Below are 22205 nucleotides of genomic sequence, written 5' to 3' on the forward strand. Positions count from 1 at the left end.
CAGATGACCACAGTGCCCGGAGACAGACAGTCAGGTTGTGCATCCACATCCTGCAGTGACCAGAGGAGGAATGACCGCTGGGAGGAGCGCAAAGAGAAGAAACGCCATGGTGCATCTGCAGCAGCACAACTGGACGCCTTCATCTGCCCCGGCTGCAACAAAGCATGTCTCTCCCTCATCAGTCTCTACAGCCACAGCAGGCGCTGTAACTCTCCAGCAGTTTGACTTCGCTCCTCCATGTTCTCCAGAGCCTGAGGGTGGCAACACGAAAACAGCCCTTTCCCCTGCTTGTGGATGATCTCCTCAGGGACCATCATTAGATATCTTTAGGCACCTGGTCAAAGCATTTCTCTTTTTTTAAAAAAATAATTTTTATTAACCGACCAATCAAATCAAATCAAATCAAATCACATCACATAAATTCCGAATTACAAAGCCGAATTTTAAATTTTTGTTGGGGGGACCCATATTTCAAGTTCCGAAGGGGGATTCCAATCATCTTCTTGCTGCTGCGTTAATATCCACAAATCTGTCCAAATAATGTTCATAATTCTATCCAGTCTTATCTTGCTGTTTCCACATCTCACCTTGTTCGTATATTTTTCTTTTTTTTCTTTATGATCTCTTCTGATAATCTCCTTAAGCAGGTAAGCACCAATTATAATCCTGTGTGAATTTTCCATTCGTCCAATCCTCGTATCAAGATGGTTTCCATATATCATCGCTTTCATAAATAACATCACTCTTTCCATCATTAATCTCGCAAATCTGTCGCTCTTAAGCCCCCCTGAGGAGGCTCACCCACAATATAAAAACAACTCTGTTCCTCCTCCCAGGCTTAAGTCTTCTGACAGGACTTGCCAAAATGGCGACGGTATTTTTTACTGCGTCATTCCAAAGCTCTTATACTTTCCACGATCTTCTTAAAACATGCTTTGGTTAGAAAATTATCTCCACACAGTCTTAAATCCGTAGCTTAACTCATTTAAACGACATTTCTGACTTGTGACTTGTGGGGGGGGGGATTCTTGGTTAATCACATAGAGAAAAGAAAGGAAAGTTTTTCCCCCTCCCCCATCCAGTCCTTGCCGAACATACTGAGCCTTGGTGTGTCTTCTCATGATTTATTCTTGTTCCTCCGACCCGTCTTGTTTATCAGAGATCTCTTCAGTTAGCAGTCTTTACTCCCCCTTCTTCCTTGAAATATGTGCATTCGCTTCCTCCTAATTGTTTCTTTTGAAGTTGCTGCAGCTAGTGGCGCGGATCAGAGACAGCGTCCAGGAGCGCCGAGATCCACAGAAGGGCTTTCTGCCTAGGGCCCCCACCCCCTCAAATTCGGGGGTGGTGTAGGGCACAGCAGGCAAGGGCAGTCCCTCCCACAGGCTTGGGGGGGGCAGGGAGGCTGTTTACTCCCATCACAGCCTCTTAATTACCTCGTGTGGGTCGGAAAGATGTTATTGTCAGCCATCTTCCAATGCGCCCCTAGTGGCCCCCCGGTCAAAGCATTTCTCTTGTGCCAGGCCTTTTATTATCTGTTTATTATCTATTTTTACTATCTATGGCCTCCTTTAAAAATACAAATGCGTTTTAGAGATGAAGGAGCGTCTCCTCCCCCATCGTTCAGCCCGGATACTGAGGCCCAGTGAGGTTACAGGGAAGTGAGGTTACAGGGAACCAGGCAGAGGGCCTTCTCAGTGGTGGCGCCCGCCTGTGGAACGCCCTCCCTTTAGATGCCAAGGAAATAAACAACTATCTGACTTTTAGAAGACACCTGAAGGCAGCCCTGTTTAGAGAAGTTTTTAATGTTTGATGTTTTACCATGTTTTTAATATTCTGCTGGGAGCCACCCAGAGTGGCTGGGGAAACCTAGCCAGATAGGTAGGGTAAAGGTAAAGGTAAAGGGACCGTTGACCATTAGGTCCAGTTGTGACCGACTCTGGGGTTGCGGCGCTCATCTCGCTTTACTGGCCGAGGGAGCCGGCGTACAGCTTCCGGGTCATGTAGCCAGCATGACTAAGCCGCTTCTGGCGAACCAGAACAGCGCACGGAAACGCCCTTTACCTTCCCGCCAGAGCGGTACCTATCAATCTACTTGCACTTTGACGTGCTTTCCAACTGCTAGGTTGACAGGAGCAGGGACCGAACAAGGGGAGCTCACCCTGTCGCGGGGATTCGAACCACCGACCTTCTGATCGGCAAGTCCTAGGCTCTGTGGTTTAACCCACAGCGCCACCCTTGGGGCATACCTTGGGGTATAGAAAATAAATTATTATTATTATTATCCCCCCCCCCCCCGTTTTGCTTTCTACTGGCTTGGTATGTTATTTATTTTTGTTGCGAATTACGTACTTTTGCATTTATTGTTTTACAAAAGTTCCTCAAGTGAGTAATAAGTTAAGTAAATAATAATAAAAAATAAATATTCTGGAGATAGTTAAGATCCCACAGAGTGCCCCTGTGTGCTCCTTCTCATTCCTACCTGCAGCTCCTGTTCCGTGGCAGAAGCTGCATTTTCCACAGCTTCCAGGCGCCTCTGCCACTGGGCTCTGATCTCCTCCTGTTCAGCCAAAGACCGGGCCAGCAAGTCTTCCTTCTCCTGGATCCTCTGGAGCAGCCCTGGGGCGAAGTCGGGGCTGCCGAGGGAATTGGCGAGCGCCTTGGGTGGAGAAATAATAATAATAATAATAATAAATCAAGTTTTATTTATATCCCGCTCTCCCCAGCCGAAGCCGGGCTCAGAGCGGCTAACGACAATAAAATGATAAAACATTCTAAAATCATTTCATTATAAAATTAATTCAAATCAGATTAATGGCAACCACTGGGCTAGAGTTCTGTGAGGATTGCCAAAGGAGGGAGTCAGGCTGTGCCCTGGCCAAAGGCCTGGTGGAACAGCTCTGTCTTGCAGGCCCTGCGGAAAGATGTCAAGTCCCGCAGGGCCCTAGTGTCTTGTGACAGAGCGTTCCACCAGAGCGGAGCCACAGCCGAAAAAGCCCTGGCTCTAGTTGAGGCCAGCCTAACCTCTCTGTGGCCTGGGACCTCCAAGATGTTTTTGTTTGAAGACCATAAGTTCCTCTATGGGGCATACCAGGAGAGGCGGTCCCGTAGGTACGACGGGGACACGTAAGGTCTTGCAGGAGAGAGTCGGAAAGGGTGTGACAGGGGACAGGTCCACACCATGCATTAAAGCACATCGAAAATGTGTTTTAATCACATGACACCCCCCACCCAAAGCATCCTGGGAAAACTGTGGTTTGTTAAGGGTACTGGGAATTGTAGCTCTATGATGGGGAAGCTGCCATAGCCAGGATGCTTTGGGAGAAGTCATGTGCTTTAAATGAATGGTGCGCCTCCCCATGTATCTCTCTGTCTGCTTTCCCCAAGAGATAAACCTGCACACCCAATCGTCTATATGTCCATGCCTTTGCAAATGTTCCTGATGCAATGAAGATGGCTGACGCCACTTAGAGACTCTTGCAATTAAGTGATAATGATATATTAATTATATAACTAGAATTAATCATCAAAATAAAAGTAAGTAAATAGCATGGAAAACAAGTACCATATGAGGACCTCTCAGATATGGGAAGGGCTGCCACACAGAAGAGGGGAAATGTTTTTTTGTTTTCTGTTTGCAGGCATAAAGATTATGGACCTCAATTAAAGGTAAAGGGACACCTGACCATTAGGTCCAGTCATGACCGACTCTGGGGTTGAGGCGCTCATCTCGCTTTACTGGCCGAGGGAGCCGGCGTACAGCTTCCGGGTCATGTGGCCAGCATGACTAAGCCGCTTCTGGTGAACCAGAGCAGCGCATGGAAACGCCGTTTACCTTCCTGCCGGAGCGGTACCTATTTATCTACTTGCACTTTGACGTGCTTTCAAACTGCTAGGTTGGCAAGAGCAGGGACCGAGCAACAGGAGCTCACCCCGTCGCGGGGATTCGAACCGCCGACCTTCTGATCGGCAAGTCCTAGGCTCTGTGGTTTAACCCACAGCGCCACCCGCGTCCCACATGGACCTCAATTACGGGAGGGTAAATTTGAGTTGAACATTGAGAGAAAGGTCTTGGGTCCCCTCCAGACCTGTGTTCCATTGCGTTCATGATGGTTGGGTGCTCAAGATGGTATCAAAGAGATCGCACATTTGTGCCGCACGTGTTAAATATCAAAAATCCTGTGGCATTCTAGCATTGCCAAGGAGGAGACACCATGAGGACTAAAAACCTAGCAGTAGCTACCTCCACATCCTTGGTGCTGCTGGCGAGCGCTTCCTGGAGGGCTTTGATTAAGGCTTCCTTCTCCTTCAGGGCCAGGAGCAAAGTTTGGTCCCGCTGCTGCCAGGATCCGCGGGCCGAGGCGGAAAGAGATTCCAGCCGCTGGATCTCTCGATCCTTCTGGTGCAGGACCTCACGCAAAGCCTGGGGGAAGAGGGGCAATTGCCAAGGGTAGACAAGACAAACCCCCAGAACAGGAGAAAGCAATGTTATTTTCACGGATCCTCCTTTGTCCTCGCACAAACAACTGTGTCATCGGAGGTGCTGTCTCTTAGCAACCATAGAATCCTGACTGCTAAACCTGTTATGTACTGAAGTTCTCACCCTGGGCCAGCAGGGGGATACTGTAGATAGTTATGCAAATGAAGGATTGAAAGTGACGTTCAGTGATTGGATAGTTTTAGAAAGTTGTTACAGTTACGTTGTACGGGAGCTCTATATAAGCAGGCTGACTGAGCCCTTCAGTTCAGTTCTGTTCTGGCCTCTGAATAAACAAGAGCTGTTTGAAGAATCGCTGTGTCGTCTGATATGTTCACCCACAACTTAACAAAACCCAGCAAACTTTTTGTATCCGGGATTGTCTGTCTAACCCTGCAAGAATCCAAATTAATTACCCCCAGCAAACAATGGCCTATTTTTTTAAAAAAAGTTTGCAAATGTCACGTGATTTTCTAAAAAAAAATTACATACTAGATGGAAAGATTTGAAAAGCAAATGAGACGAAGTGAGAACACAAGTTAGTGAAATGGGCTGCGTTTCCCATGATGCCGCGCTGCTCCCCACATCCTTCTTAAAACACAAAGCAAAGGCCTACCCTACGTTTATCTGAAATGTCAGGTCAATGTGCCTTTGCAGCCAAGAGGACTAGAAACTTAGTTCTTGGTTGTTCGTTTGCTGAAACCCAAAAGTCCCAAGCTATCAGGGTTTATCCAGAATTCCATTCGGAAAGAAACATAGCCCAAAATTTTAAAAAATATGTCTGTGTGTGTGTGTGTGTATCTATATATGCATATAGATATTATTATTATTCTTATTATTATTAATAATAATAATAATAATACCCCGCCCATCTGGCTGAGTCTCCCCAGCCACTCTGGGCGGCTTCCAATCAAGTGTTAAAAACAGTACAGCATTAAATATTAAAGACTTCCCATAACAGGGCTGCCTTCAGATGTCTTTTAAAGATAAGATAGCTGCTTATTTCCTTCACATCTGAAGGGAGGGCGTTCCACAGGGCAGGCGCCACTACCGAGAAGGCCCTCTGTCTGGTTCCCTGTAACCTCACTTCTTGCAATGAGGGAACCGCCAGAAGGCCCTCGGTGCTGGATCTCAGTGTCTGGGCTGAATGATGGGGGTGGAGATGCTCCTTCAGGTATACTGGGCAGAGGCTGTTTAGGGCTTTAAAGGTCAGCACCAACAGTTTGAATTGTGCTCGGAAACGTACCGGGAGCCAATGCAGATCTCTCAGGACCGGTGTTATGTGGTCCCGGCGGCCACTCCCAGTCACCAGTTTAGCTGCCACATTCTGGATTAATTCCAGTTTCCGGGTCACCTTCGAAGGTAGCCCCACATAGAGAGCATTGCAGTAGTCCAAGCGGGAGATAACTAGAGCATGCACCACTCTGGTGAGACAGTCCGCGGGCAGGTAAGGTCTTAGCCTGCGTACCAGATGGAGCTGGTAGACAGCTGCCCTGGATACAGAATTAACCTCTGCCTCCATGGACAGGTATATTTAAAATCACCAGCCTTGCCCACAGGAGAGGCAAGGACTCAAATTAGTTTTCCCACTGTGTTGCAGTACAAATAACTTCCCACCATATTGTCCTTAGTTTTGGGGCCCTCCTCCCTCGATCACAGTACCCCTCTCTCCGTTCATACATGCAAGGTCTCCTCTCCTGTACGGAGGGCAGTGCCAAGTCTTGCCAGGTCGGCGTCTTTGTCCTTCAGAGCCTCTTGAAGGTGCCTCACGTCACGGTGCACAGACTCCAATTCCAGGAAGTGACCGGACAAGGTCTTCTGTGAGGGCAAAGAGAAGGAGACAAAATGAAGACTCCCCAGGAGCTGCCTTACTCTGCCTTACATATGGGATGGGAAGAAGACAGATCAGGATCGATTCCCCGTCTGTGGAATGCTCTCCCCAGGGAAGTCCGCCTGGCGCCTTCATTACACACCTTCAGGCGCCAGGCAAAAACGTTCCCTTTTAACCAGGCCTTTGGCTGATCTGTTTGACGCCCTATACTCTTTCAAAATGTGGCTCTTTTCTGGGGGGGGGGGTGTTATTTCGTTGTTATTTTTATTCTGATTATATATGTTGTGATCTTTTCTGTGAACCGCCCAGAGATCTCCGGGTATAGGGCGGCATATAAACTCAATAATTAATTCATTAATAATATTGGTAGATCCCTGGAGGACTGGCAGTAGATCAGCAGGGAGTTTTGATTCCCAAGATCCAAAGTCTGATGCAGCAAAAAACCGTGCCAGATTGATCCATACGTTTAAAGCAGATTAACAGAAATTTAATGCACATGACTTCTCCCCAAACAACAACAACAATTTATTATTTATACCTCACCCTTCTGGCTGGGTTTCCCCAGCCACCCCGGGCGGTTTCCAACAGAATATTAAAATACAATAGTCTATTAAACATTGAAAGCTTCCCTAAACAGGGCTGCCTTCAAGTGCCTTCTAAAAGACTGGTAGTTGTTTTTCTCTTTGACATCTGATGGGAGGGCGTTCCACAGGCCAGGTGCCACCACCGAGAAGGCCCTCTGCCTGGTTCCCTGCAACTTGGCTTCTCGCAGCGAGGGAACCACCAGAAGGCCCTCGGCGCTGGACCTCAGTGTCCGGGCAGAACAATGGGGGTGGTGATGCTTCTTCAGGTATACTGGACCAAGGCTGGGATGAACTGTAGTTTGTTTAGGGCGCTGGGAATTGTTTCTCTGAGGGGGGAACTACAGTTCCCAAGATTCTTTGAGAGAAGCCAAGTACGTTACATGCGCTTTGAATAGATGGTGGAGATGCGGCCTAACAAATTTATTGCAGCACAAGTTTTCATGGGTCGCATGTGCATTTAAAACACTCTCATGCCACTTTAACAGTCACTTCTTTCCCCCAGAGTGTCCTGGGAGATGTAGCTGGTTAATGGTGCTGACTGCACAGACCTCCAATCCCAAGCACCCTTAAAACTAACGTTCCCAGGATTCTCCATGGCTGTTAAAGTGGAAATTGGATGTGTAGATCGTGATGCTCAGTGATCAGGGTCCTATTTCTGGCTCCATGCACTCCCGTTACCTCTAAGCCCTGGTCTCTCTCCTTCAGGCGATGGGCTATTTGCTTTATCTGGGCTTCCAGCATGGAGGGCTTGACTCCCGGAGGGCCAAGAGACTGCAAGAGGATAAGACAGTCCTGGGGAAGAGAAAGAGAGAGAGAGAGAGAGAGAGAGAGAGAGAGAGAGAGAGAGAGAGCTTTATGCTGAGGAGCTGAAATTGTTTCCTACGTCCTACCCATTCCCTTTTAAAAATTATTTTATTTATAATCTTCAATTTCATACATTTCAATAACTTTGCAATCATTGTAACTTCTATGCTGCTTTATATTTTATTTATGCTTTTCAGGTTCATACATTTCTCTAATTTTACAATCATTTTAATATTTCAAACCTAACTTCCTTCCCCCCCTTTCTGCGGTTCCTTAAAATTATTTTTAATATTTTCTGCATATCCAAATTAACTTAATTTGCTCATTTATTCATTTACTTTAAATATATACTCTTATAAAACTGCAGGTTATTACAATAATCCTGCTGATGCTCTTATCTGTTTACAGTTTGTTTGTAAATATTCAATAAACCATTTCCATTCTTTTATAAAAAGTTTGCTATCTTGATTTCTTATTTTTTCAGTAAGTTTTGCCATTTCTGCATATTCCACAAGTTTTCGTATCTATTCTTCTTTTGCTTGGACTTCTTTCCATTTTTGGGCAAGTAACATTCTTGCCGCTGTAGTCGCATACATGAATAAATTTCTATACAGTCTGGGTAGTTGTGTCCCTATACAGTGGTACCTCGGGTTACATACGCTTCAGGTTACATACGCTTCAGGTTACAGACTCCGCTAACCCAGAAATATTACCTCAGGTTAAGAACTTTGCTTCAGGATGAGAACAGAAATTGTGCTCTGGTGGCGCAGGAGGCTCCATTAGCTAAAGTGGTGCTTCAGGTTAAGAACAGTTTCAGGTTAAGAACAGACCTCCAGAACAAATTAAGTACTTAACCCGAGGTACCACTGTAATTCCCAAAAGGAAGGCTTCTGTGTTGTTGTTTTTTTACAAATGTCATTTTAAACATCTTTTTCAATTCATTATATATCATTTCCCAGTAAGCTTTAACCTTACTACAAAAACCACCATGTCCTGCCCATTGCCATTTGAGGTATTGGAAGGGAAGAGGTGCCTATGCCTTAGTTACCTTTGGGTGGGGAAATATTTTCTGAAATCTTAACCCATCCTTATTCCAGGGAGCTCAAAGCAGCACACAAAATTATGCACATTTTAATCCTCACAACCACCCTGTGAGGTAGGTTAGGCCGAGAGCACACCACCGGCTCAAGCAAGCTCAGCAAGCGTCACGGCAGGGGAGAATTTGAACCGGGGCAACTTTGGTCCTCAAAACAGGCAGAAATCCACCTTTGAAGCTGTTCCAAGACTCAGCCCTTCTCTATTCTCAATCTAGGCATGCAAGAGTCCTTATAAAAGGTCAAGGAGACATTCCAGCAAGGGGTAAAATCACTCAAGGGAGATGCGAATCAGGGCTGGGGAGGAGCATTGGTCTGAGGAGAGTCCTGAGGGCCACTTAGAGAAGAATGGAGGGCCACTTAAGTTCCTCACTGCTACTTCAAAAGTTCATGCCAAAAAGCCCCCACCTCTCTCCCACAACCCAAGAAGAACAAGGTGAAGCAACTTTGGTGTGTGTGTGTGTGTGTGTGTGTGTGTGTAGGCCACTGAAACAGCACATCAGCGCCAAAATGCCTCAGAGAATAAAAAGGTCTTTGCCATAAAAATGGAATGTTCCACAAATACAGGACTAATCCCCTCAAAAGCCCTGTTCTTGCACTGCTGTCCTTTGAATGTCTCTGGAGGGCGGCCCCCAAAGAAAGGTATCAGTAAAAAAGGTAAAGGACCCCTGGACGGTTAAGTCCAGTCAAAGGCAACTATGGGGTTGTGGCGCTCATCTCGCTTTCAGGCCTAGGGAGCAGGCATTTGTCCACAGACAGCTTTCCTGGTCATGTGGCCAGCAAGACTAAATCACTTCTGGCACAACGGGGCAAAGTGACGGAAGCCAGAGTGCAAGGAAACACCGTTTACCTTCCCACTGCAGTGGTACCTATTTATCTACTTGCACTGGTGTGCTTTCAAACTGCTAGGTTGGCAGGAGCAGGGACCGAGCAACGGGAGCTCACTCCGTCGCAGGGATTCGAACCGCCGACCTTCCGATAGACAAGCCCAAGAAGCTCAGTGGTTTAGACCACAGGGCCACCCAGAGAAAGCTATCACCAATAGAGGGTCTGAGGAGACCCATGCAGGAAAAGGTATTAGGGGTTGTGACAAAAAACAGCAGTCCCAGTCAGGTTCCCCATTCTGCGTAAGAAGAGCCCTGCAGGATTAGGCCCAGCCAGTTTCCTGTTCTCACTGTGGCTGACCGGATACCTCCATGGGAAGTCTGCACCTCCGATTCATCCTTTTCACCCATTTGAGAGATTCGGATGGGCCACTCTATCACAGCATGGGATGCCAAGGTTTTTTTTCTCTCTCTCCTCACCTGTAAGGCCCTTTCCTTGCTCTGCAGACACCTTGCCAGCCGCTGAATCAGCCGCTCTTGGCTACTGGCGGCCTTCACCTCCGGTGAAATCCCAGCCTCCTAATATTGGGGAATGAAACAAAACAACAGTTTTGAACAAATTCTGAGGTAGGCCCAAGAGGGCAGGGAAGGGAGCAAAAAGGAAACAGTGACCAGGTCCTAACACCAAGAGACAGTGCTAAACCAAGACGTGGCAACCTGCTTTTCACTGAGTCAGAACTGAGTGCTTTTCACTGAGTTTATTCAGCTCAGTACTGTGAATTCTGACCAGCAGCAGCTGTCCAGTTTTTCAGGCAGCAGCTTTGCCCAGCCCATAGCTGTCAACTTACAGATTTGAAAATAAGGGACCAGCAGCCAAAATAAGGGACCTGCAGCCTCACCTGTTCCAGGCACTCCAGTCTTCCTGTCCTCCTTCAGTCTGGTCAAACGTATGCTGGTAGCTTTGAGAACACTGTCCAACCAACTTTGTAACCAGAGGTTCAACTGAATAGAATCTGAATCACGTGCACCACAAGGCCTATGCAGCCTCAACTTAAGATGGCTCCCTGGCCTGGCTTTGCACTGCAAGGTTTGCAGCAGCACGTGCAACAAAATGGCGTACAGCATTCAAAAACCCCCTCAGCTTGCATTAACTAGCCACACACAAGGCATGCAAGCTCCACCCCCCAGTTGTTCTTAGACTTCATATTGGGTGAGCAACACAGCCAAGCAACACAGTTGGAGCCTCCCTCCTTCCTGGCCGGCAGGGAGGGAGGGAAAGGAGCTGCTTCCTTTGAAATTTAAGGGACATCATTTAAGGGACATTTAAGGGACATCCATCAATAAGGGACAGCAGCGGGACATGGCGCTGGAATAAGGGACTGTCCCTTCAAATAAGGGACACTTGACAGCTATGTCCCAGCCTGACCTGGAAACACCAGGGACTGGGGCCTTCGTAAAACACCCCCTGATGATCTCTCCCAGCGGCTGCATGTAGATGTTGAAAAGCATGGGGGAGAGGACAGAACCCTGAGGCACCCCACAAGTGAGAGCCCAGGGGTCTGAACACTCATCCCCCAACACCACTAACATGGCACAGGAGGAAGGAGTGGAATCACTGTATAACATTTCCCCCAGCTCCCAGCCCCTCTAGGCGGTCCTAGAGGGACAACAACAGCTAACAAAAGCAGCTGCCGGCCAGTGCAGACAATCCTGAGCGAGATGATGCCAAGGTCTGACTCGACAGAAGGCTCCAGAGCTCCCTATGCGCAGCTTGCAATTTGGGAGCGAAGCAAAGGCTGCCATGGACAGTTTTCCCTCCCCTGCCCCAAAACAAAATGGCTCTACCGGCTTCACGTCCTCTCCCAGCTTCTCCTGAAAGCTCCTGAGTTCTTCTTCGGCAGCCTCAAGGCGCTGCTTCAGGTTCTCATACGCCCCTTGGACATCCTGTTGCAGCATTTGCTGAGCTTGGAACTAAGGGAAAGGAAACAGGGTTAGACCGGGAGGGTTCCTGGGTGGCAAGATCTATGCGGGTGAGAGGGCTTGCCAGGCCTCACCCAGCGGTGTGCCTCCTACTTAGGGTCCCGTGGGGCAAGCGAGGAATAAAACCGCAAGTTTCGGGACAGAATCAAGCAGACAGGCTGCTTTTGTGTTGGATACTCTCGCCGCATTTCCCCACCAGAAACCGCCTCTTAATTTCTAGGCTCCTCCAAGGAGCTGAAGGCAGCGTGCATTGATCCTCCCGTCTTCATTTTACCCACAGAAGAACCCTGCAAGGTATGTTCGGCGGAGGGGAAGCATCTGGCCCAAGGTCAGCCATGGCTGGGTGGGAATTTGGACCCAGTATACACCCTGGTTTGCTTCAACAGTTCCTGGGTTATCTCAGAAACGAGCAGACAAAGTATGGTTTATTTCATGGGTAGGCAAACTAAGGCCCGGGGGCAGGATCCGGCCCAATCGCCTTCTAAATCCAGCCAGCAAGTCAGTGTGTTTTTACATAAGTAGAATGTGTCCTTTTATTTAAAATGCATCTCTGTGTTATTTGTGAGGCCTGCCTGGTGTTTTTAGATGAGTAGAATGTGTGCTTTTATTTAAAATGCATCTCTGGGTTATTTGTGGGGCATAGGAATTCATTTTTTAAAAAAATATACAGTGGTACCTCGGGTTACATACGCTTCAGGTTACATACGCTTCAGGTTACAGACACCGCTAACCCAGAAATATTGCTTCAGGTTAAGAACTTTGCTTCAGGATGAGAACAGAAATTGTGCTCTGGCAGCGCGGCAGCAGCAGGAGGCCCCATTAGCTAAAGTGGTGCTTCAGGTTAAGAACAGTTTCAGGTTAAGTACGGACCTCCGGAACGAATTAAGTACTTAACCCGAGGTACCACTGTAGTCTGGTCCCCATCACAAGGTCTAAGGGACAGTGGACTGGCCCTCTGCTGGAAAAGTTTGCTGACCCCTGGTTTATTTCCTCAAGGTTTGTTTTGTTTTCCCCTCAGCTGGTTCAACTTCTTTAGTCTGGTGGATGTTTAGGAGGTTCATACGCCAATACCAACCAAAGCTTCACGTTGTGGTTTCTGGCATCAAACAAACGATGGTTAAGTCTGACATCCACACACGCAGCACTTGGGCTAAACAAACCATGGCTTATGCCATAGTCTGGCTGGATGCAGAGGAATGCTGGGAGGCACCAGTTGGGGGACCCCCGAGGGAAGAAGACTTAGAGCCCAGGGAGAGATGGTGGGATGATGATGAGTGGTCAGAGCAAGAAGAGGGAGCAGACTAGGAAGAGGAGGGTTGGAAGCTGAAAAGGCAACAGGGTTTAGTGAGCAGGAAGAAGCTGTGGCAGAGAGCAGTCCGGAAGCAGAAGCGGAATCAGGAGAGGAGGCAAGAGGCAGAGATGAGTCAGGCTGGTGAAGAGTCCAGGAGGTCTCCCCGCTCCTGCTGTGACAAGGTCTCCTCCCTACAGTCTCCCAGGACCCGAAGAGGTATGAAGAGAGAGGAGCACAGACAGGCAAGACGGCATAGTCTCAGATTGCTTGGGAAGGACCCAGGAGAGAAGGAAACTTAAGCAGCTGTGGGAAGGCGGGAATATTTAATCTTGGCCTCATGGGGCCAAGATCTACCAAGACGAATTGCTGCGCTCATTAGGCCTGGCTGTCCTGAGCAGGCCCTCTTTCTTCTAATAAAGAGTTAACTTCATGTACTCAGTGTGATTTATTGCGGCCTGGCTCCCTGACAGCTTAGCTCAGAAATATGCTACACCATTAAAGCAGTTTTGCTGCATGGATCCTTGAGCAGGAATGATTTAAGCAGAGATCCTCAGAGAAGACCTCACCTGCCTGCCTCTCTTTCTGCCTCTTACCTTCGACTCCAGCGGCAGGAACTCATCCACCATCTCTTCAAAGGCCTCCTCTCCCAAGGGGCTCTCCCTCCGAGGACTGGACACATGCCTGTTCCTGGCCAGCACCGGGATCTTGCTGCCCGCCGGCACCCGCAGCTGTTTCCTCTCGATGCCCCTCAGTGCCCTCAGAGCCTCCCAGGCCACATCTGGCTCTGGCAGAGTGTGCAGAGTGTCCAACGACAGCATCGAGCAAGACTCGGCGTCTCCCAAGCTCTGCGAGCGGAGCGAGGCGCGGGATCCGGCGCGGTGGACTGTGGGCATGCTCTGCGACTTGTCCCGGCAGAGGGGGAAGCCGGGAGACAGCACCCCCAGCCGCCTGGGGGTCCGGCACACCCACTCGTAATCCGAATCCTCCACCCGGAGCCCGTGGCAGCTGCGGCACTGCCGCGACCGGCAGGGCGTCCCCGGGCAGCTGCCGTCGGCGTCCCCGGCCCAGCACTCATATTGAGAGAGGGCCATGTCGTCCTGCAGGAGGCGCTGGTAACGCACGTGGGGCAGATCCGCGATGCTGGCGGAGATCTCTTGGCCCACGTAGGAGAACGTGGCGCCGGCATCCTCCGGGAACCGCTGCGCGTGGATGTGGCGGAGGGTGCGAGCCAGCTGGTCCTTCTCCGACAGCAGGCGCTGGAGGCGGTCGATGGACAGGGCTTGCACCCGGGCGATGACGGTGTCAAAACGGTACACCCGGCCCAAGGCCTGGGCGCATTTCCCACACAAGAACTCCCCCCGCCCATCGCCGCGCTGGGGAGGCTCCCGGCTGAGAACGTAGGAGAGCACCACTTGTAGGTCAGGGCGCGAGCCGCCCCCACTGCGGCTGAAGAGCCATCGCCGGTGGTTGCCGCGAAGCACCGCGCCGCAGAGGCGGCAGAAATTGTTGAGGCTCTCCATGGGTTCAGAGGCGAGGGGCAGCGGAAGGAAATCCTGCGCTCTTCTGAGCCTCCATGTAGTCCCTGGCAGCTGTAAATCACTGCAAGAGCTGGAACTTCTATATCTTTTCTGTATTCAGCAACCTGCTCAGGCTAAGCCAAAGAATGTTTCTGGATTGGTTTTCCTGGATCCTCAAATCCTGTATTTCATTCTCTCCAAAATTCTAATTGTAGCTTCCTTACTACGGTGTTCCGATCCTGTCTCAGTCCAGATAGTACCTGGGGCTTTTGTTTCTGGAGCACTCAAGATTTCTTGATCTGGGCCTCTTAAGGTCTAGTCTGCCTCCCCAATGGAAATCCAAAAGCCAGGTCCTAGTTTCTTGGCTTCAACTCTGAGTAAGACGACAACAGAAATACCTACTGATGGATCAGCTTGGCTTCCTCTGTTCCTGCTCCCAATGGCTCGTATCATTTATCAAGATCATTGTTTGCCAAATTCATCCAAATGCAACATGCCAGAAGCACCTGCAGGCAAAGAATATATTTTACAAATACACACCCAGGATTAGAAACAAAAAAAACCAGACCAACCAGAAACTTCATGAACTAAAAAACAGTCTGTAATTTCCCAGGAAGGTGGAAGGCTGGGGGTGGGGGAAGAGAGTGCATTCTTTCTCCTCACCACCCAGAGCTGTGAAAACACGCAAACGCGATATTTTCACACAGAGAGTAACACACCAAGTATTCTCATGTTTTTCCGAGAGAGGAAAAAAAGAGCATGTTTCTAGTCCTGGTTTTTAAACTGCTTTAAAGATTACAACTTGAAGGCCGGAATCAACGCAAGTTAATAAATAGTTCAAATTCAAGAAGAATATCATCACTGCCATACATTTATTCTGACAGCGGAACCTGTTTTATTCTTGCTGTGAAACTAGGCTTTGTCATAAGGGAGGTGTACACATGTGAACCAAATGAACACCACTTAAATCCTAGGTATGAAACCAAAACTTACTTGTCTAGCCTCTCAAAGACTGGGAAAGTGCTTCTCTTTAGTTGAAAGTGTGACTCCCAAGGAACGTGATGGACAGCTATGATCCAACAGCCAAGAGATCCATAGAATTATAGATGTATAAAATTGTGGAGTTGGAAGGGACCCCGAGGGTCATCTAGTCCAACCCCCTGCAATGCAGGAATCATTTGCCCAAGGTGGGGCTTGAACCCACAACCCTGAGATTATGAGCCTCATGCTCTACCGACTGAGCTACCACAGCAGATACACCCAACAGCAAAAATCATTAGGGCTGTGAAGCTTGTTAAGCAGTGTACTGTAAATTCATTCAGTTAAAAAGATTTCAAAACCTGCTCCCGATTAATCAGGCAGCAGATTTCAATATAAATTATTTTAATACATAAAAGTTCAGGTGGCAAGCAGCTTTTTAAAAGACACATTCACCCCTTTTCTCTTACTCAGAGGGAATGCCTATTTGAAGACGCAGCCTCATGGGTTGGTCCTGCCATATATATATATATATATATATATGGAGTTTTATTTATTTATTAACATTCTTATGTTACATCGGTAAACATTGTCATATTACATTACAAGGCTTATTATAATATAATTTTCAGCATGTATATGAAGTTTATATACAAAGTTTATATACCTAAAGGGAAAAAAGGACAAAAAACTATTCCAAAATCATATATGTACCAACACTTTGGACTTCCTGTCTATCCCGTTGTATATTCCTTTTTTACAAAGGAATATACTCTTATTATTGTATATTTCTTTACATTTTATCTAATACATTCCTATATCTTTTTTTTTTTTTTTTAAATAATGTTTATTAAAATTTTCAAAAATACAGAAAGTAAAAAGTTAAAATACATTCAGAACCTTATTTTCATATATCCACTTTCTGGGACTCCCCCCTTCCCCCACCCCTATCATATTCCTGTTTCATATTGTTGGCTCCACAAGCTCTCAATTCTGATTAAAAACTTAATTTGTTTAGACCATTGTTCGAGTTTAAAATTTCTACACTCCTCATCAATACCCTTAATAAAAAGCCAAAAATTTCTTTCCCAGGGCCCACCCCATTTTTATTCCACAATTTCCCTTTTTTTTTTAATAATAAAGACACCCCACATAATAGAAATATCAGAAATAAGAAATAAAAGATATAATAGATGAAACAAAACCAGTTCAAAAAAAGAAATTGACAAGCCTTTGGATTTTAGTTCTCCCCCTCTGTCCCCGGTTTAATTTCCCCCTGACCACCAAACCATGTTATCCGCCTGGAATTCTTACAATCCATAAATCGCCTATTTTCCCCCAACTCCTTGCTGGTTTTTTTTTTGTTTTTTTCCTTTCATAATTATTTTTTAAAACACTTAGCTTCAGATCTTTAATAAAGCTCCCCCCATTGTTCTTTCCAAATTGTAGTCCAGTTTCCTCTTGTTCCGCTGCTGAAACGTTCTAATTCAGAAGCTTAGTAAGTCTGCAGGGATTATTGTTATTCAGGAACAAAAACTTGCGTTCAGTCCCTTCCTTTCTTCAATAGAAAATTCTATTGTCTCCTTTAGCTGTACACCCTGTAGACAAAATATTATTTCCGTTTTGCAGCTTTCCCAGAAGATAACCAGTTCTATAAAATTCCAATGGTATTTTTCCACTTACGACCATCTTTGTAATGTCCCGAAACTCCTCTAGGGGGATTGTTGTAACTTTGTTTTCTCTAGTCCAAAAGTCCGATTGTTATCCATGTTTTCGCCATTTTGTATCCAAATTTTAAAAAGTTGTAGCAAATTGTAACAAATTTAGCCAGCAAAGTTCTCATAATAAAATCCTCTCTGCTTTCCGACTTTGACAGCTACTTTGACAGCTGTCAAAATCTCCGACTCTTTTCACCAGGCTCTCTCTTCAATCACCCCGGTTCCCAGGGGGGGGGGGGTTACGTTTCTTCTCCCTCAATTCGTCCTCCAGCACAGTTCTTATAATTTCCCATCGTGGAATTCTTAGTTTTTATCAGCAATACAAATCTTTTTGGACCTTGGTTTCCCCGTCCTTGTCTTAGAAGGTTTACAATAGGGGGGGGGACTGACTTCCTTTTTGGATCCCCCCCCGCTCGTGTCCAAATCGAAAGGAAATTCTTTTTTTTCCCTCCTTTTAAACCCAGTTTCCAAATTACTCACGGGTTGTTGTTAAAAAGTCCGAATTTTCAATGGAAGAAGTCAGCGCTCTCCGCCGGATGGCATGCGGCTGCGCTCGGCAGGGATAGCAGAGGACTCAAAGCACCACGCTTCTCCCCGGCACCCGATCCGTAGCCTTTAAAAAGGCTCCTTCACGAGTCGGGAGGGCGCTGACGGTGCCAGCCGAGTCTCCATGTCCACGGCCCTCGTGGCCGTGGTTTTTAAGGGTCCCCGCATCGCCGGTGCGGTAGGACCCAGCCCCTGCCGAGCAGGCTCCCTCCGGAGCTCGGAGGGAGTCCGCCATTCGGCGATGGCGCCAACCCTATATCAATATGTACCCTTGTTCTTATTTCTCAACTCAGTATCTCTCCAATGTCAATCAAATGCTAGCATAGATAGCAAACCTTTACTGTATTTTTGAACATATATCTTATATCTATCCCACTTTTCCATAAATTTCTGTTTTGAATTGCCTCGATATTTAAACGAGCCTTAAAAACCTGGATTATTCAGCCCGTTTTTAATTGCTGCTGGGTTACATTTTATATCATTAAAGTCACTGAAACTTTTATTTTTGGTCTTATTGAAACTGATTTTAGCTTGCTGCTGCTTCAGTTACCGTAATTGTTCTGCGCTTGTGTGTATGTGTATTTAATTGTTTTATGACTTTATTTTGTTAACAGCTTTTGTCTTGGGCAGCTTTAGGAGGGGATTAGACAAATTCTTGGGAGGAAAATACTCTCTGCATTCCCCCCCAGTAGCAGAGGCAATAATGCTTTTAAATACCAGTTGCTGGAAACTACAGGAGAGGAATCAAAGAATCAGAATTGTGGAGCTGGAAGGAACACTGAGGATACTTTAGTCCAGCCCCCTGCAATGCAGGAATACACAGCTGTCCCTTACGGGGACCGAACCTGCAACCCTGGCGTTATCAGCACCTCACTCTAACCAACTGAGCTATCTAGGATTGTGAGAGTTCTCTTGCGCTCAGGTCCTGCTTGCTGGCTTCCGACACAGGCAGTCAGTTGGCCACTGTGAGAATAGGTTGCTGGACTAGATTTTGGCCTAGCATGAGTCTTGTTTGTGAGCTTCCCATAGATATCTGTGAGAATAGGATGTTGGACTAGATCATGGGTAGGCAAACTAAGGCCCGGGGGCCAGATCCGGCCCAATCCCCTTCTAAATCCGGCCCATGGGCGGTCCGGGAATCCGTGTGTTTTTACATGAGTAGAATTTATTTAAAATGCATCTCTGGGTTACAGTGGTACCTCAGGTTACATACGCTTCAGGTTACAGACTCTGCTAACCCAGAAATAGTATCTCAGGTTAAGAACTTTGCTTCAGGTTGAGAACAGAAATCATGCTTCAGCGGCGCGGCGGCAGCAGGAGGCCCCATTAGCTAAAGTGGTGCTTTAAGTTAAGAATAATTTCAGGTTAAGTACAGACCTCTGGAACGAATTAAGTACTTAACCCGAGGTACCACTGTATTTGTGGGGCCTGCCTGGTGTTTTTACATGAGTAGAGTGTGTGCTTTTATTTAAAATGCATCTCTGGGTTATTTGTGGGGCATAGGAATTCGTTCATTCCCCCCCCCCCAAAAAAAATATTAGTCCGGCCCCCACAAGGTCTGAGGGACAGTGGACTGGCCCCCTGCTGAAAAAGTTTGGGCTAGATGTTCCTTTGCCCTGATCCAGCAATGCTCTTCTTAGGTTCTTATCAGCTAGTGTCTCCTGGTGAAAAGCTCCCTTTCCCCAGGCACGACAGGTGGGCTGGTGGCTATGAATCAAGAAAGCAGAAGACAGACGTCTCTGGTGCCAGGAAATCCAGCTCTAAACTGACTGTGCACACACTGTACCTTTTAAGCATCTTGCTTCTCCCAAATAATCCTGGGAACTGTAGCTTGTCCTGTGCAGAACTACAGCTCCCAGCCTTCTCTGGGGAAAGTTATGTGCATTAAGCATCTGGTATGTATGTAGCCTCAGTCTCTGGATCAAGACGTCCAAAAGGGGACCAGGGGAAAAACAGGGACAGATGGCGATTGATTTTTTTCAGAGGCAGGAAGGGAGAGTAATAAATCCATACACACAAGAGAAGCAATCTTCTTGCTCCTGGAAGCAGCTACCCTAAGCAAGAATATAAGGACAGGACATATCACTTCCCTCAAGCTCCCTTCAGCTTACAAAGCCAACCAGAGATAGCAAGCAGGATTTGTGGGGCACCTTTAAAAACAAAAAACCCGTCCATTTTTTAAATCATGGAATATTGTTTTGCAGGCCTAGGGACCCACGTGCTATCTGACTAATCAGGTTGCAGCCCATAAAAGTATCAGACCCTTGTCACTTTGCTTGTCCAGGATTTCTGCCCCAAGAAACCAGTAGCAACCACCTTGCTGGAATTTTGCCTTTCCCCCCCAAGCCCACAGAGCCTAGGACTTACTGATCAGGAGGTCGGCAGTTCGAATCCCCACGATGGGGTGAGCTCCCGTTGCTCGGTCCCTGCTCCTGCCAACCTAGCAGTTTGAAAGCACGTCAAAGTGCAAGTAGATAAATAGGTACCACTCCGGTGGGAAGGTAAACGGCGTTTCCGTGCGCTGCTCTGGTTCGCTAGAAGTGGCTTAGTCATACTGGCCACATGACCCGGAAGCTCCCTCGGCCAATAAAGCAAGATGAGTGCCGCAACCCCAGAGTCGGCCACAACTGGACCTAATGGTCAGGGGTCCCTTTACCTTTACACTGACTGGCAGTTGTTCTCCAGGGGAATGCAGTAGATTGAACTTGGATTGTTCTTCATGCAAAAGCATGTTCCTCTAAGCTACTGCAGTCCATCTGGTCCTGCTGAGGTCCCTTCTTACCTGGGGAGCCTTCCTCACCAACTTCCCTCCTCCGCAGAAGAGGACCCAGGAGTCCTGGTGAGGCATATTGCTTCTCCAGCGTGGACTTCGCATTCTACAGTTTCGCTCTGTACTGATTTGCTCCCTCGGCCATTGCAGGCGTCTCTGGGCCACCTCCCCTCCACCACGCACCTTTCGACCCCAGGCTGCTGTGCTTACCTGTGCGGGGAGGCTGGCTGCACCGTTCACCCTCCATTAGCTGTGACACATCATCTCTCCCTTACCTGCCGCTGCTCCACCCCGAGCAAAGGGCAGCCAGCACACCTGGCGGACACCTGAGCCCGCCTCCAAGGGAGGAACGCCCACACTCAGGCATCCCGGACCGGTTCTTCCTTACCGGAGCCCCTCCCCGCCCCACGCGCAGGGAGAACTTGAGAGCTCTGGCTAGCTCCTCTCCCTCGTGTCCGACCCCCTGGACCAGAGCACGCCAGGCACTCCTGTCTTCCACTGCCTCCCGCAGTTTGGTCAAACTCATGCTGGTAGCTTCGAGAACACTGTCCAACCATCTCGTCCTCTGTCGTCCCCTTCTCCTTGTGCCCTCCATCTTTCCCAACATCAGGGTCTTTTCCAGGGAGTCTTCTCTTCTCAGGAGGTGGCCAAAGTAATTGGAGCCTCAGCTTCAGGATCTGTCCCCCACCCCCACCCTAACAGGCAGAAATCCACCAGGTGAAGCCTTCCTCGTCGCATCTCCACGCCAGGAGAGCAAGCTGCACCCGGCCAACTGCTGTCTGCCTGACCAAGCACAGAAGCCCATCTCTCTGCAAAAAGGACGCTAAAATCGAAGTGCCCCACTTTCCCAAGAACCCGGGCAATCCTGGCTCCCAAATCCGCACCCCCCCCCCAGCTTTAGTGTGTGTTCTAAATCGGACGCGTCTTCTAAAGCACATCCGAACCCCCTAAATATATATATATATATATTCCTGGGAATTGTAGATTGCCCATCGCAGAGCTACAGCTCCCAGCGCCCTCAAACTACACAGCGCAATACTTGTGTGTGCACAGCGCGCGCGCTTTAAATGCACGGTGTTCCAACTTCCATTAAAAGTAACCCATTTCCCCCTTTTTACGCAGGGCGTTGCTACAAATCAGAGCACTCGGGGGTCCCGCGAAAAGATCGGCCCAGAGAGAGGATAGGAAAACCTCTTTCTTTCTTTCTTTCTTTCTTTCTTTCTTTCTTTCTTTCTTTCTTTCTTTTTGTGCTTGGCTTACCTCGCTCTCTGTGCTATTTTTCTCCGGACAAAGTTCGTCCCCGTCCTTTTCCCCTTTAAAGGGCATCTTCTCCCTCGCTCTCCCCTCCCTCTCCCCCCCCCCCCCCGCGCTGCTAATTGCCTTGCGGGAGAGGTTTGCAGCCAACAAGCCACTTAAACGGACCATGTGATGGGGCGCGCTAAAAGGATTTGCCCGGGCTAATCCACTCCTCCGTCTGGCTGCCCAGCTGGAAAGGTTGCTTGTTTTCCCTGACCCTACCTTCCTCTCTCCGTCCCTCCCCTCCCGGAACCCCGCGGAGCAGGAACCGTAGCAGGACGCCTGGGTTCTCCCTTCGGAAGGCTCCGAAAGCAACAACTTCAGAGCTGAAACCTCTCCATGGAGCGGGGAAAGGGTGCTGTTTAACACACACACTCCGCGTTTCCATACCCGGTCACTAGGGGGCGGCGGTGCCTCGACGCCGCTTGGTATCCTCACCGAGGACTAGTGACTTGACCTGGAGGCAGGATCGACCAGGGCGTGGGGCCGGGACTTTGT

At 48.1% G+C, this 22205-nt stretch overlaps 1 protein-coding gene across 3 annotated transcripts in view; it reads right to left on the minus strand.

The window, feature by feature from the left end:
• LOC308469486 (uncharacterized protein) overlaps positions 1-21717 on the minus strand; it is a 28329-nt gene extending 6612 nt beyond the window's left edge. The window contains exons 1-8 of one of the 3 annotated variants that reach the window (XM_080992009.1): positions 21672-21717; positions 13476-14905; positions 11457-11582; positions 10092-10190; positions 7568-7681; positions 6155-6292; positions 4241-4420; positions 2480-2656 (exon numbers count right to left, since the gene is read on the minus strand). In XM_080992009.1, coding sequence (XP_080848135.1) covers positions 2480-2656; positions 4241-4420; positions 6155-6292; positions 7568-7681; positions 10092-10190; positions 11457-11582; positions 13476-14402 — 1761 coding nt within the window. In that variant the 5' untranslated portion in view covers positions 14403-14905; positions 21672-21717. Of the gene's footprint in view, positions 1-2479; positions 2657-4240; positions 4421-6154; positions 6293-7567; positions 7682-10091; positions 10191-11456; positions 11583-13475; positions 14906-20621; positions 20687-21671 lie in introns of those variants that run through there. The other 2 variants (XM_080992010.1, XM_080992008.1) reach the window with 2 other exon arrangements.
• Between the last annotated feature and the right edge of the window lie 488 nt (positions 21718-22205).

This window comes from Podarcis pityusensis (assembly GCF_964106645.2).
Source record: "Podarcis pityusensis genome assembly, chromosome: 2".
Lineage (NCBI taxonomy): Eukaryota > Metazoa > Chordata > Lepidosauria > Squamata > Lacertidae > Podarcis > Podarcis pityusensis.